Raw genomic sequence first — 16262 nt, 5'->3', positions numbered from 1 at the left:
CGTGGACTGCCGAAGCAAGTCCTGTTGGAGTTCCTTGCTAACTCGTTAGAGGTTAGCAAACAAAGACCTTTTAAAGTGGAAATGGATGACGTCACTATGGGGGGATGCCCCGAGGTTCACGCCCTTGCTGGTACAAAGCCAAGGGGTTGGGATATTTGGGGGAACTCAAAAGGGGTATCTGGTAGGACAGAACATGGGGATGTTTATGAGGGGTCAAATATTAACTCACACACATTCATTCTGTATCACAGTCGCGGTCAGTGTGGGGGATGTCAAGGTGTGAAGATATCACCATGCAGGGAGGTTTTTTTTCTCTTTTCCTATTTAAGAATGTAAGTTTTTCAATGACTGATCTTCAAGTATTATCCCTTAATGTTAAGGGACTTAATACATATAGAAAATGCCAATTTTTATTCTCTGAATTACAATGCCAACATGCAGATATAGCTTTTATACAGGAATCCCATCTCAAACGCAGATATGAACATACTATGAAACATGCGCTATTCCCACATCAATATTGGGCAGCCTGCACTAAAACTAGTAAATATGCAGGAGTGGGGATTCTCATTCATAAAGATATAACTTTTGAACAAATAGCCTACATACCTGACCCCGAGGGTAGATATGTATTGTTGACAATAATGTTGGGTGGCACAAAATATACCTTTTTAAATATATATGCCCCCAATACTAATCAGGGGTCTTTTTTCTCAAAACTGGAAAATGTTATAGACACCAAGGGAGCAGGCTGCTTGATTTTAGGTGGGGACTGTAATCTAACGGTCAATCCGCACCTGGACAACTCTAAAGGGCAAGGACCAACTCTGGGGAAAGATAGAAAGCTGTTTAAAGCTTTCCTATCCAGACAAGGTCTGCTTGACGCTTGGAGGGTACGAAATCCAACATCTAGGAATTACACTTTCTTTTCTAGAGCCCATCAATCATACTTTAGAATTGATTTTCTTTCCGTAGATAAAACCATCATAAATAGGGTGGAAAAACCATACATTGATTCTATAACATGGTCCGACCATGCCTCAATAGGTATTTCTTTAAAACTTGAGCAATATGATAGGGTTATGTAATTCTGGAAGCTGAATGACAGCTTGCTGGAAGACGAGGCCTTTTCTTTACTACTACAGGGAGACATCACTGATTATATAATCCAAAATGATGATGGCGAGGTAACCCCTATGACACTAGGGGTTGCTTAAAGGCGGTGATAAGAGGCAAATTAATAGCTAGGGCGGCATATGTCAAAAAAAGAAAGAAGCAGAGAGGGAAAATTTACTCACACAGATTAAGCAACTCGCCGATGCACACAAGAGAACAAGTTCTCATAGAATTCTGAAGCATCTAGACCAATGTAGGTGCAAATTGGAAGATTTAGAGGCAGTTGCAATAGCCCATCGTTTAGAATTATTAAAACAACTCCACTATGAAGGGGGTAACAAAGCAGGGAAACAATTAGCCTGAAAATTAAAAGTGCAATAATCCATTAATCATATAGTAAAAATCAAAGATGAGAGGGGTACCAATTTGACAACTAACACTGATATTAGGAATCGATTTCTCCACCTATACAGAATTGTACACAACTGACACCTCTATAGCCAATGAACAGATCGATTCATATTTACTTAATGACAATCTTCCCCAGATTTCGCAAACTCAAAAAGATTTTCTGGACAGAGAAATCACTCAAGTTGAAATTACGTGGGCGATCAAAGAATTAAAAAATGGTAAGTCACCAGGACTCGATGGCTATACAGCTATCTTCTATAAAAAATATGCTACTCAACTGATACCTGTCCTGGCCCGGCTGTTTAATTCATTGAGATCAAAAGGGGTATTGTCCCCAAATACCAACGCAGCAGGAATAACAATATTGGCCAAACCAGGGAGAGATCCCACGATTTATGGCTTTTATAGACCAATATCCCTAATCAATTTAGACATGAAACTCCTAACAAAAATACTAGCAAATAGACTGAATACCATCCTCCCAGCGTTGTTACACCCTGATCAATCAGGATTCATCCCAGGAAGAATGGCATCCGATAATATCCGCAAAATGGTGAATTCTATATGGTGGTCCAAAGCTCAAAATAACCACTGCTTGCTATTAGCGGTAGACGCAGAAAAAGCATTCGATTATGTTCACTGGCCCTTTTTATTTCAAACATTAAAATCCATGCAAATATCCTTTTTAGGATGGATAAAGAAACTTTATGAAGCACCCCTAGCCCGCCTAAAGGTTAATGGAGGTTACTTCAATACTTTCTCTATAGGTAGAGGTATGAGGCAAGGGTGTCCTCTATCTCCCCTCCTATTTGCACTTTTCTTAGAACCATTCACATATCGAATTCAACATAATGACCAGATAGGAGGGATAAAAGAGGGAGATTTTTCATCTAAATTATCGCTCTTTGCAGATGATATTTTGTTCACTATCACAGACCCTCTAAAGTCATTACCAGCCATTAGTTCAGAAATAATGGAATTTAGCCGAGTGTCAGGGTTTAAAATAAATTGGGACAAATCGGAACCTTAACATTTCGGCTCCAGAGGCCACAGTTGAACACCTCAAGAAAAATCACCCCTTTCGATGGGCCAAGTCAAAGATTAAATATTTGGGGATTTACATAGGAAATAAGGATGATCTGTACCAATTAAACTATCCTCCGCTTATGGAAAAGATAATTAAAAATTTAGAAGAGTGGAACCGTTATCATATTTCATGGGTGGGCCGAATTGCAGTTCTCAAAATGAATATACTGCCTCGGATTCTCTATTTGTTCCAAACATTCCCTATTGCTGCTTCGAAAAAACTGCTGGAGAAATGGCAGAAGAGGATTCTTAAATTTGTTTGGAGAGGGAAACATCCAAGAGTAGCTAAAAAGGTGCTAATTATGCCTAAAAAAACAAGGCAGGATGGGAGTCCCGAATTTGCATTGGTACCATGCAGCAGCTCATCTTAAAGCAGTTGTTGACTAGCATAAACAGAGTAAACAGCAGCTTTGGGTGAAGTTGGAACAAGCTATCTTAGGCTCTCTTCCCTTATCCGCCATGGTATGGCAACCAAAACAATCATGGACCACAGTGGTAGATTTCCCTTGTACAATAGAGGTCTCTTATACCATCTGGACACGTTGGAAAAAACACTTGGTGGGACAAAGGGACTATTTTTACAGCTCTCATTTATTCCATAACATCTTGTTTAGCCCTGGCCAGCAAACATCAGCTTTCAACGATTGGAAAGGTAGAGGTATATTTAAGTTGGAGCACTTATGGGAGCCTGGGGGAATAGTAGCGTACACCACCCTTAGAGATAGATATCAACTATGCGGCAAAGATATGCTCTCTTATTTGCAATTGAGACATTTTCTCCAGGGTCAGACGTTCAGTGTCGACTTAGCTCAAGGTATATCCTCATTTGAGAACTTGTGTCGCCATGCCGATAAGGCAACAAAAATTATCTCCACCTTATACTCTCTACTCCACTCTCCTGTAACTCGCTTACATGCGCATACCCAGGCGTGGGAACGTGACTTACCTGGGACCTTCTCAGAGGTGACTTGGATGGATATTTATCATAATATAGGTAAAGGCCTAATATCTGCAGGGCACATAGAGAATAGTTACAAAGTGTTGTATTGCTGGCATATCGGCCCAGACAAACTACACCACATGTTCCCAGCATCATCTACAAGTGTTGGAAACTCTGCGGAGAACAGGGCACTTTCTTCCACATGTGGTGGAGTTGCCCTAAGATTCGGAATTTATGGTTACAAGTGTCTGCATGGCTGGGAGAAATACTGCAGGAATCTGTCACATTTACAGCGCTGCAAGCGCTGCTGTATTTAGAACCCAAAGGGACAAATGCTGCACACACATGATTTCATAACTTTGGCACGGTAGCTACTCAATGTGCCATAGCCAAGGTGTGGAAAGATGCGGGGGTCCCTTCACTCCAAGATATTCAAACACGGGTATACAGTTTATATACTTTGGGGAAGATAACTGTTTATAAACAAAAACGCATACCTCAATTTAACAAGGTATGGTCTCAGTATGAAATCTGGGAGTCGAAACAGGCTTCGGGGAAATGATTCTCTGGTATGTATCTATCGGAAAGCTCTTTACTATGGCTGAGTAATACGGTGTGAGTTTATGAGTTATTCCCATACTCCATCATATACTTGAAGACCCCGGGAGGGGGAGGGTGGGGAAGGGAAGGGAGGACAGGGGTGGGATTCAGATACACCACAGTAAAATAAAAAACGGTATAAAATAAAAAACGGTATAAAATAAAAAACGGTAAAATAAAAAACTGTTGCACTAGTTTATTCATTCTCTGAAACATGGGTGCTTCCGAAGGATTTTTGAAAGAATATTATATGTCAGAACGGTTAATGTTACTGTTACTGTTTTTGTCACACATTCTGGCTGTCTGCTGATATGTATATAAATATTTGAAATGTAACCTTTGTTTATGGAACATGCATATACTTCCAATAAAAACTGTTTTAAAAAAAACAAAAACAGGACTGGAAATACTATTTAAAATATTTAGTACAGTAGAAACATGCATGCAGCTACCACCAGGGTAGATACCTGGCAGTACATTTCTGGTGATGAAATCATAAAACAGTTTGAAAAACGTATGGCTAATGAGGAGCTCACAAAAACAAATAAAGCCATACACTAACTAAATCTATAACATTTTCTAATGTTTCCTAATATTAGATAACTTACTTGTTTTTAGGTCTTTACTGGGATCTTTACAGCAGAAATGGTTTTCAAATTGATTGCCATGGATCCATACTATTATTTCCAAGAAGGCTGGAACATTTTTGATGGCATTATCGTTGGCCTTAGCTTAATGGAACTGGGTCTTGCAAATGTGGAAGGGTTATCTGTTCTCCGATCTTTCAGACTGGTAAGCACATTAATCAATAGGATGTTCTTAAATTTTAATAGTATAATTCTATTTTCACTTTTTATGTCTGCATCATAGTTTGTTTATCCGCCGCATAGGTAATATATGATTTATTTATTTGTTTGTTTGTTTGTTTATTTAACACATTTCTATACCGTTTTACTGCTTCACTTTTTTGAAGGAGTTAATAAACATGTGGATAAAGGTGAACCAGTAGATATAGTATACTTGGATTTTCAGAAGGCGTTTGACAAAGTTCCTCATGAGAGGCTTCTAGGAAAAGTAAAAAGTCATGGGATAGGTGGCGATGTCCTTTCGTGGATTGCAAACTGGCTAAAAGACAGGAAACAGAGAGTAGGATTAAATGGGCAATTTTCTCAGTGGAAGGGAGTGGACAGTGGAGTACCTCAGGGTTCTGTGTTGGGACCCTTACTGTTCAATATATTTATAAATGATCTGGAAAGAAATACGACGAGTGAGATAATCAAATTTGCAGATGACACAAAATTGTGCAGAGTAGTTAAATCACAAGCAGATTGTGATAAATTGCAGGAAGACCTTTGTGAGACTGGAAAATTGGGCATCCAAATGGCAGATGAAATTTAATGTGGATAAGTGCAAGGTGATGCATATAGGGAAAAATAACCCATGCTATAATTACACGATGTTGGGTTCCATATTAGGTGCTACAACCCAAGAAAGAGATCTAGGTGTCATAGTGGATAACACATTGAAATCATCGGTTCAGTGTGCTGCGGCAGTCCATGGTGAGACCGCACCTTGAATACTGTGTACAATTCTGGTCGCCGCATCTCAAAAAAGATATAATTGCGATGGAGAAGGTACAGAGAAGGGCTACCAAAATGATAAGGGGAATGGAACAACTCCCCTATGAGGAAAGACTAAAGAGGTTAGGACTTTTCAGCTTGGAGAAGAGACGACTGAGGGGGGATATGATACAGGTGTTTAAAATCATGAGAGGTCTAGAACGGGTAGATGTGAATCGGTTATTTACTCTTTCGGATAGTAGAAGGACTAGGGGACACTCCATGAAGTTAGCATGGGGCACATTTAAAACTAATCGGAGAAAGTTCTTTTTTACTCAACGCACAATTAAACTCTGGAATTTGTTGCCAGAGAATGTGGTTCGTGCAGTTAGTATAGCTGTGTTTAAAAAAGGATTGGATAAGTTCTTGGAGGAGAAGTCCATTACCTGCTATTAAGTTCACTTAGAGAATAGCCACTGCCATTAGCAATGGTTACATGGAATAGACTTAGTTTTTGGGTACTTGCCAGGTTCTTATGGCCTGGATTGGCCACTGTTGGAAACAGGATGCTGGGCTTGATGGACCCTTGGTCTGACCCAGTATGGCATTTTCTTATGTTCTTATGTTCTTATAATAATAAATAAATAAAGGCCGGTTGTTGGAATATATTTTCTACTTATAGTTCACTTTTCTACTTTAAAGCCCTATACAGTAATAAATTGTGGTGTACTGACATAGTACTGCTAAACTCTGTAAGCGTCTAGCATTAAGACTCAGCATCTATGCCAATGAACTGAAACCATGTCTCTGTATGAAGGCATGGTGATACTTTTGCAAATGTTCTTTCTATAAGTTAAGGTGTTCTATATTTTGGGTGAAGGAAATACTTTTCAGGTAGTATTTCTAAAGGGGTTTGTTTTATTCATACTATGACAGGAATGAACCTCACTCTTAAAACAGGGTATGTTGTGTATAATCTCAATCTCAAGTTTGCTGCTGGTGCTCTTCTTATTGTGCCAAACGAGCTTGTAAGATGTAATTTGTACAGACAATATATTGGAGTTTACTAGAAGTTCTTTTTAATCAGATTGGTGGTATGCAAGACTCTTGGGACTATCTTTCTGCCTTGTTTTCATGGTCTCTGCATCTGTTGTTATTTAATGGTCTTCTCTTTCTCCATATCTAGTAAAGAATAGTCACTTGGTATTGATATTTCTATTAACAATGCCGTTCTCGTGTTTTTCTCTTTTGCCACTATGTCAGTGTTTTATTCAATTTTATAAAATTGCCCACCAATTATATGGATAAACGTATGCATGTATATCAGATTCACATAGGTTTACCCTTACTGAGCAGAAATGTTCGGGGGGGGGGGGGGAATTTTAGGGTGGAATTTGGACTTATGTGCATACTTTGTAAAATTTGATAGTATGCATACACGTTTTCAGGTTTTTAATTTGAGTGCACTAAATAGCAGATGTAACTTGCATAGATTTGATGAGAATTTTCAAAGTGGACTTATTGCACACAAGTCTACCTTGAAAACTTGTATAACTCCTCCACTTTTTCCCACCTTTCTGATGCAGGCTGTTTGAAAATTACTGTTAAGTCACTGACGAGAATGTGGACCCCTTGTCCGAGGTGGAGTTGGCACTAAGAGGGCGAACCCCCGCAGGTCCCCACCATCAGAAGGCGAGGCTGGGCTGTTGCAAGGGCCGGCTGGAGCTTCGCCAGTACCAACCCCATTCCCCGCTGGTTGAGCCCTTGGGTGCGGGGGCCGGCTGGTCTTACATGGACCCCTGTGAAGACAGTGGAAGAACAGCCGGAAGAATAATCCGAAGTCATTCCAAGATCAGAAGCCAGGAGATCCATCCGAAGGAACCAGAGGATGGGAACAGGAGAAGGAACAGGACTCAGAAGGCAGGAACAGGACTTGGAAGGCAAGAACAGGAACCACGGCACCAACGAAGCACAGGAGACCTCACCGAAGCGAAGCAGACTCGTTGCCAAGTCGAGGAACTGGAAGAGGAGGCCCCTTGAAATAGTAATAGGCTCCAGACATCATCCATGGGCTGGACTTATAATTTGTGAGGCTGGTCCTTTAAAAGTCCGCAGGAGGCGTGGCTGCGCGCCTAGGGAGGGCCTGGCCCAGAGAGGGCTGCCAGAGGCTTCAGTCTGCGGACCTGTGCTGCGAAGAGGAGGTCGGCGGTCGTCTCCCCCACCCAGGAGGTGGCAAGGTCCGGTGGCGGAAGCAACGAAAGCAGCTGGGACCTGGCACGCACGGCAGAGATGTCTCTCCTTGGCTGCGCGGGTCCCGGCGGAGATTCCAGCTTCGGCGAAAGAGGTGAGGGGGGCCGGCCGCCGATAGCCACGGCTGGCATGCCTAACAATTACCCTCTTCGTCTTCATCCAGTCAGACCAGTTCAGATGCATGGGTTTATGATGCCCTATCAGCAGAAGGAGAAAGAGAACAGGTTTGCTGATGTCACCCTATATAGAGTCTAGTGCTGACCTCAGCCTGCCAGTTTTTCTGTCTGCAGCATATGATAGGCAAGCATCCTATGCTGCAAGCTAATGCCTGACCTAAGCTGGGTGAAAATGAATTCAGAGGAGTTGAGCCTTGAGACTGAACCTCCCCAGTTGACAGGTGATCATATTTCGGCCTTTTACTGAAGATGGGTCCAATTAACCGCAGACTAATGGGCGCTGAAGATTGTAAGAGAAGGTTTAATCCTGGAATTTTCCTGTTCTGTCGCAGCTGCTTTTATGATGTTTCCCTGGGCTTCCCCAATAATGAAGGTGGCTGTGTGGATAACACTGAATCAACTTTGTCACATAGAACCAGTAGTGCCAGTTCTGATGTCATAAAGGGGACAAGGAAGGTATTCCATTTACTTTGTTACCAAGAAGGAAGGCAGCTTATTCTAGACTTGAAACAAGTCAACAAGGCCCTGAAGTTTTCTTATTTCAGAATGGAGACTCAGAGGTTAGTCATGATGGTGAGAAGACGGGGAGAGTTTTTGACTTCCTTAGACTTGACTGAGATCCACCTCCATATTTTTATAGGGGAGGAACGCCAGCAGTACCTGAGGTTTAGATTTAGATTTAGATTTTATTAATTTTTGAATCGCCTAACACAAAAGAGGACTAGGCAATGTACAAAGGAACATACATAATAAAATGTAAAAACAGAATAAAACTTAAATGAATAAAAAAACCCCCAAAATCATTAAATATTACAAGGTCAGCATAAAACTAAATAAACCAATACTAAAAACATGACTTCCAAAAAGAATATAAACAATAAGAAATAAAATCAGGATTAAAAATAAGCATAATTAAAAAGATAGGTTTTAATTAACTTTCTAAAATTCTTGATGGAGTCTAATTTTAGAAGGGAAAATAATTTTAGAAGGGAATTTAGAAGGGAAAATAATTCTAGAGAGTAGGGCCTGCTATAGAGAAAGCACATTCACATGTGACATGGAGTCTGGCAAGTCTTGGGGATAGTACATCAAGAAGACCACTTTGTGACGAATGCAGAGTCCTTGTGGGTTGATAAAAGAGAAGCATGGCATTAGCCCAAACAGTGGATTCATCATTCAGCAAAATTGTTATTGCAACCTTGTACTTTATCCTTTCAGGGATGGAAAGCCAGTGTAATTCGATCAGAGCGGAGGTGATATGATCAGAATGTCTTAAGCCAGAGAGAAGGTGGGCAGCAGCATTGAGTAATAGCTGCAAAGGCTTAATGGCAATATTGGGTAATCCAAGATAAAATGAATTGCAATAGTCGACTATAGGGAAGAGTGAAGCTTGTAGTACTGTTCGAAAATCTTGTGCTTGGAGGAGTTTTTTAAGACCTGATAAAATACGAACTCTTGAGCAATGATGTGTTTAATGTGGGACCCGAAAGATAGAGTGTGATCTAGAATGACTCCAAGACTTTTGACAAATTGTATGTCATCTGCATATAACTTGTATGAATCAGTCAATGCAGCAAGATATTTGCAAATGGGAGCAAGATAGAGATTAAAGAGAGTAGAGGAAAGAGATGAACCCTGTGGGACGCCAGTGGTAACATGAGAAACTGAAGAGGTGGCATTTTTAGCTTAATGATTTAAGTACAATCGGAAAGGCAAGAACGAAACCATTTTAACACCAAACCTGATATGCCAAATTCCTTGAGTCTATATAGTAGTATGCCGTGATCGATCATATCAAAGGTGGCAGATATATCAGGGAAACTAGAATAAACTGCTGTCCAGAATCTAAGCCATGTCTAAGCATGTCGTAAGATTGAGAAGGAGTTCTGTACTTAATGTACGGCGAAAACTGAATTGATACGGATCAAGGAATTCAGGTCTTTCGACAAAGTCATTCAATTGCGTGAGGATCACAGATTGTAAAATTTTGGTGAAAAATGGGAGAGATGAAATTGGGCGATAATTATTGGGATCAGATGGATCAAGAGAATGATTTTTTAGAAGAGGGCGTACAACTGCATGCTTGAGTGAAGGTAAAACAAGGCCTTCAGATAATGAAAGATTGATGAGTTTTTATCCCTAGGATGTCATTGCCAGCTCCAAGAACATTTTCCAAGGTGATGATAGTGGTGATGATAGCTGCTGTGCATCAAGATGAGATCTTGGTGCATCCCTAACTGGGCAGTTCATCTGGGTGAAGTCAGTGGACTCTGCCAGGGTGATGTTATTATTGCAGGAATTGGGCTGGGTGGTCAACTTTGCCAAGAAGTAATTGGTTCCCTCTTAGAATCTATAGCACCTGGAGAATCTGACACAGGAAGGTGGCATATAAACATGATAGAGGAAAGGATCCTCAAACTTCAGAGTTGTGTGAGGTATGGTAGCAGTGCAGAGTCCCAAAGTGTGGAACTAGCTTTAGTGGCAACGCTGAATTTTGTGCCATGGGCAAGAACACACAAGAGGCCTTTGTAAAGAATCTTGTTCTCAAGGTGGTCTCCTGTGACTCTGGTATACTCAGTGAAGCTTCTTTTGCAGGAAGAGACCAGAGCCAGCTTGACTTTGTGGCTTCTAGTCCAAAATCTGGAGGTTGTGTGTGTGTGTGTGGGGGGGGGGGGGGGTGTTAGATATCGAATCTCTTAACGGACAGTGGTAACAACTGAATCCAGTCTATTTGGATGGGAAGCACTCTGTTGAGATCAGGATGGCTCAGGGGACTTGGAATCAGACAGCTGTGGTAACTGACTTTACTGCATCCTCCAGCAATGAATTTCAGAATTTAATTTTGTGTAGATTGAAAAAATAAGATGCTTAGTAACTTCATGGAGTATCCCCTAGTCTTTCTATATTTTGAAAGAATAAACCCCCAATTTGTATTTAGCTGTTCCACTCTAGACCTCTGTCATATCTCCCCTCAGCTATCTCTTTTCTATGCTAAAGAGCCTTAACCTCTTCAGCTTGAAGAGATGGCTGTCCTTATAGGGAAGCTGTTCCATCACTTTCTGGTTGCCCTTCTCTGTACCTTTGCTGGTTCCGCTATATCTTTTTTCAGATGCGGTAACTAGAATTGCACACAGTATTCTTGGCGCAGTCTTAACTTTGCAGGGAATATAACAATAAAAAAAGCCACTTGTAACTTTGTATGTAAACATTTACATTTATTCTGATTATGAAAATTTAGAAAAATTATCTGGACATCAGATAATATATTGTTAAACTTGATAACAGATGATAAGAAGTAAACAAACCTTATATTATTATTAAATACAGTTTATATAGGGGCGGATTTTAAAAGGCGCGCGAATAGCCTACTTTTGTTTGCGCTCCAGGCGCAAACAAAAGTACGCTGGATTTTAGTAGATACGCGCGGAGCCGCGCGTATCTGCTAAAAACCTGGATCGGCGCGCGCAAGGCTATGGATTTTGTATAGCCGGCGCGCGCCGAGCCGCGCAGCCTACCCCCATTCCCTCCCCTCACCTTCCCCTCCCTTCCCCTACCTAACCCACCCGCCCGGCCCTGTCTAAACCCCCCCCTTACCTTTGTCGGGGGATTTACGCCTCCCAGAGGGAGGCGTAAATCCCCGCGCGCCAGCGGGCCTCCTGCGCGCCGGGCCGCGACCTGGGGGCGGGTACGGAGGGCGGCCACGCCCCCGGACCGCCCCGGGCCGTAGCCACGCCCCCGTGCCCGCCCCCAAAACGCTGCCGACACGCCCCCAAAACGCCGCGACGACCGGGCCCGCCCCCGACACGCCCCCCTCGGAGAACCCCGGGACTTACGCGAGTCCCGGGGCTCTGCGTGCGCCGGGAGGCCTATGTAAAATAGGCTTCCCGGCGCGCAGGGCCCTGCTCGCGTAAATCCGCCCGGTTTTGGGCGGATTTACGCGAGCAGGGCTCTGAAAATCCGCCCCTCAATGTATACTGTATAAGTAGCTTTGCTCATAATATTATCTAGGGATCTTTAATGGTAAAATAGTAGTAATGTGGTACAATTTTAAATTCTTGTCTTTCATCTCTGCATTGACACTTACTCCAAATCATCCTAATGAGCTAAATCTTGGTAGTGGGGAGACAGGATGCAGAGAAGTCTTCGACTTCTTTTGATCTTCTCTTTGTCTCAGATGATGCAATATTAACAATGCCTTTTATAACTTCTCAATACCTTGAAAATGTAGTTGAGAACACGTGTCTTTTTCTGATTGGATGTATGTTCCAGTTCTTTCTCTCATAAAAGGACTTCATGCACAACATCCTGTATGAATAGCCAAGTTTTTGATGCTACTAGCCATATACAGTCATGGCTATAGGCATGGCTATTTTCTAGCAAATACCAACAGATGTTTATCTGCAATATTTTTAAACGGTCACTGACTGCATCTTTATCTGATTGAAAACAGCATATTGCATGTTATTTCAGATCCTCCGCAGTTCTTGTCAATCTCCAGCATACCACTATCCATTTTATCTGAGCAAATATAGAAACTTCAAGTCTTCAGGTTTTTTTTTTTTATTAAACAGTCATTTTTTAGTATTTACAGTATCAATGCAACAAACAACCACAAGAATCAATTACGCCTTCATTATCCTACAGCAGCATAGATTGATATAGAGGTATTAGGATATTCTATATTTTATTCTCCTTTCCTTTCTTAATAATTCCTAACATTCTGTTTGCTTGTTTTGACCACTGCTGCATACTGAGCCAAGGATTTCAATGCATTTGCCCATGATGACAGCTAGATCCCTTTTCTGGGTGGTGACTCATAATGTAACTGCAGTTTGGATTATTTTTCCCTATATGCAACACTTTGCACTCCTCCATATTAAATTTTATCTGCCATTTGGTTGTCTAATCTTGCAAGGTCATCATGCAATTTCTCACAATTGGCTTGCAATTTAACAACTTGTAATAATTTGTTATGATCATTTTAGTTTTTCGTTATATGCAAATAAGATTATAAATCAACTTATCTGAACACTCAGAAGATCTTCACATGTAAAGAAGCTACTAGTCATGGTAAAAAGCAAGCACCTTGTTGGCCTCTGAAGTAGGCAGCTGTGCTGAAACACTGACGGGCGGATTTTAAAAGCCCTGCTCGCGTAAATCCGCACGGATTTACGCGAGCAGGGCCCTCGCGCGCCGGCGCGCACAGAGCCCCGGGACGCGCGTAAGTCCCAGGGTTTTTTTTAGGGGGCGTGTCGGGGGCGTGGCCGAACGACGCGGCGTTTTGGAGGCAGGACGCGGTGTTTCGGGGGCGGGCCCAGGGGCGTAGTTTCTGACCGAGGCGTTCCGGGGGCGTGGCTGCGCCCTCCGGAACTGCCCCTGGGTCGGGTCTCGGCGCGCCAGCAGGCTGCTGGCGCGCGTGGATTTATGTCTCCCTCCGGGAGGCGTAAATCCATGGATAAAGGTGGGGGGGGGTTTAGATAGGGCCGGGGGGGTGGGTTAGGTAGGGGAAGGGAGGGGAAGGTGAGAGGAGGGCGAAAGAAAGTTCCCTCCGAAGTCGCTCCGATTTCGGAGCGGCCTTGGAGGGAACGGAGGCAGGCTGTGCGACTCCGGCTGCCCAAAATCAGCAGCCTTGCGCGCGCCGATCCAGGATTTTATAAGATACGCGTGGCTACGCGCGCATCTTATAAAATCCAGCGTACTTTTGTTGGCGCCTGGTGCGCCAACAAAAGTACGCGATCGCGCTTTTTTAAAAAATCTACCCCTGAGTGTCAGGCATTCTCGGTGTTTTTTCTATACTTGAGATCATCTATTTTGGCAGGGGGCTTAGCTGAGAACTTCTGAATTTTCATAAAGATCTACCGAGTGTTCAGATACATTGATTTACAACTTTATTTGCATATAACCAAAAAGTAAAAAGATCATAACATTTCTTGAACATGATGCAGTGGTATATTATTATGCTATAGTGCAGCATGCTGTAAGTGAATGAGTTATTTTTGATGCTCTTTTAGTACAGTGTATGATACCACATCTCTTGACTTACAGCAGTGGTTGGTCTTCTTCCTTTTTGATACTTTGGTATATATTTGTTTGGATGAGAATAATAGGGCTCCGTTTTTGGTTTTAACTTTTACTCAGATTTCTTTCATGGACAGTTTTCTAGTTTTTTAGCCCTCTAACTCAGTTGTTCTCAACAGATGTGTCAAACACACTGGTGTGTCGAGGTCCTGGGAGGTGTGTAACAGGATCGGCAGTTGACTTTCTCCTTATCAACCCAGGTGGGAGTCGGTTGACTCTTTCTTCTTTCCCCTCTTTCTGGTCCAGAAGGAAGCTATTTCCCCCTTTACTCAGATCAGAATGAGATGTCGCCAACTCCTGCTGATGGGACAGCAACATTATCTTCCCCCCGCTGAGAATGGAAGTGATACTACTGATGCTCTCTTCACCTTGTGTGGGGTTGGGGAGAGGAGGTTGAGATGAGGAGCAGAGAGAGGTGGAAGAGAGAGGGAGGCTGTTGAGCAGGAAGGAGTGGAAAAGAGGGGATCGGGGTAGGTGGGTGTTGTGTTGACCCTTGGGCTGAGGCGAGATTGGCAATACCTGCAGGGAGAAGCACTACGGGTACTCGCTGTCAGCGGGAGGACCCAGGCAAAGCAGAGACTGAACAGGCCGAGGTCACAGGCAGGCAGCAGGCAGACGAGATGAGGGACAAACTGGAGTCAAGATGCAGGCAGCAGGCAGGCGAGTCAAGGGACGAATTGGAGTCAGAAGGCAGGCAGCAGGCAGACAGGCAGGTCAAGGAACAGACCGGAGTCAGGAGGCAGGCAGCAGGCAGGCAAACGAGTTGAGGAGCAAGCCGAGGTTAGTACCAGTAGTGCAGTCATAGGTACTACCTGGGTAGACGAACAGAAGAACAGGAACAGGAGGACACTGGAGTACTAGGAAGCAGGAACAAGGCAGGAACAGAACTGGAACAGAAGGATCCTGAAACGAGATCCTGAAACGAGACTAGGAACAAACAGGAGCAGGCGGGAACGCAGTGACAATCTATCAGGACACAGACCCGATTGCCAAGGCAATGAAGTGCAGGGGACGACTTCCTTATAACAAGGAAGGCAGGTTGAGCCCTTGAGGTCTAGCGGTCGGCAGAACTTAGATGAATCCCTAGGGCTATGCAGAGGGAGAGTGCAATCTGAGCAAGGGTTGTGATAGGCGGCAGACAGCAGAATGGATAACAGGCCAGAGGTTGGAGCAGATAGCAAACAGAAGAATGGATAGCAGACCAGAGGTCAGGGCAGGCAGCTGACAGCAGAACAGATGGTCAGGGACCAGGCCAGAGTCAGAATCCAGGAATCAGTCCAAAGCAAACAAGATGGACAAGACAGGACCAATAGAACAAGCAAGGAAGGAACAAGCGGACGGGAAGCAATGGGACACAGAACAGAGCAGGGAGGAGGTAAGCACCAGGCAAAGGAGTAATATAAGAGACAAGGAACAGGCAAAAGGCAGAAGACATGGATGGGACAAGGGTAGCAACACACACTGGACACAATAAGCACCAGGAGACTTGTTGCTGAGGCGCTACAGTGGTGTCCTGTGAAGCCTGATAATAGCCAGAGTCAGTGATGTCATCAGAGAATGGACACATAAGTTTTGCGCCTAAGCAAAGAGCCAAAGCGGCGGCTTGGCAGCTGGGTTTTGGTGGCGTACTGTAGTGCGGCCGATGGTAAGTGCAGCATTCTTGAGAAACTGCACTAAGGCAGAAGTAAATCATGTTACACAATGTCTAACTATATGACATCTTACCGTCTTCAAGGGGAGCAACCTCTTCAATAACCTCTTGTAGTACCCTGGATAAAGAATCTGCCATCATTACAACAGAATTCCCAACCAACATTTCACTCACCTCTCCCATTTCAAAGAAATGCTTGAACATCAATATTACCTTGAACTTGCTATATATAATTATATTTTTCTATAGTGAACAATGTAACAATGGTCAAAAACAGAATGATGATACCTTTTAAATATGCATGTGGACGCACATGTGTGCGCATTCATCGGCCTGTGCCCAGAGACATGGCTTTTTATAATAAAAGCACGTATATGCGTGCACGATACAAAATA

The 16262-nt window shown here is 43.0% G+C and overlaps 1 protein-coding gene across 9 annotated transcripts in view; it reads left to right on the top strand.

Annotated features, from left to right (window-relative positions):
- The window catches only part of LOC115093628 (sodium channel protein type 2 subunit alpha-like), a 523144-nt gene that overhangs the window by 237809 nt on the left and 269073 nt on the right, over positions 1-16262 (top strand). For all 9 annotated transcript variants that reach the window (XM_029605666.1, XM_029605660.1, XM_029605661.1 and 6 more), the window contains one exon: positions 4772-4945. In XM_029605666.1, the coding sequence (XP_029461526.1) occupies positions 4772-4945 (174 nt within the window). The remainder of the gene's footprint in view (positions 1-4771; positions 4946-16262) is intronic.

This window comes from Rhinatrema bivittatum, chromosome 6 (genome assembly GCF_901001135.1).
Source record: "Rhinatrema bivittatum chromosome 6, aRhiBiv1.1, whole genome shotgun sequence".
Lineage (NCBI taxonomy): Eukaryota > Metazoa > Chordata > Amphibia > Gymnophiona > Rhinatrematidae > Rhinatrema > Rhinatrema bivittatum.
Note: the sequence above shows the minus strand (reverse complement) of the source record. Positions and strands in the feature narration are given on the sequence as shown.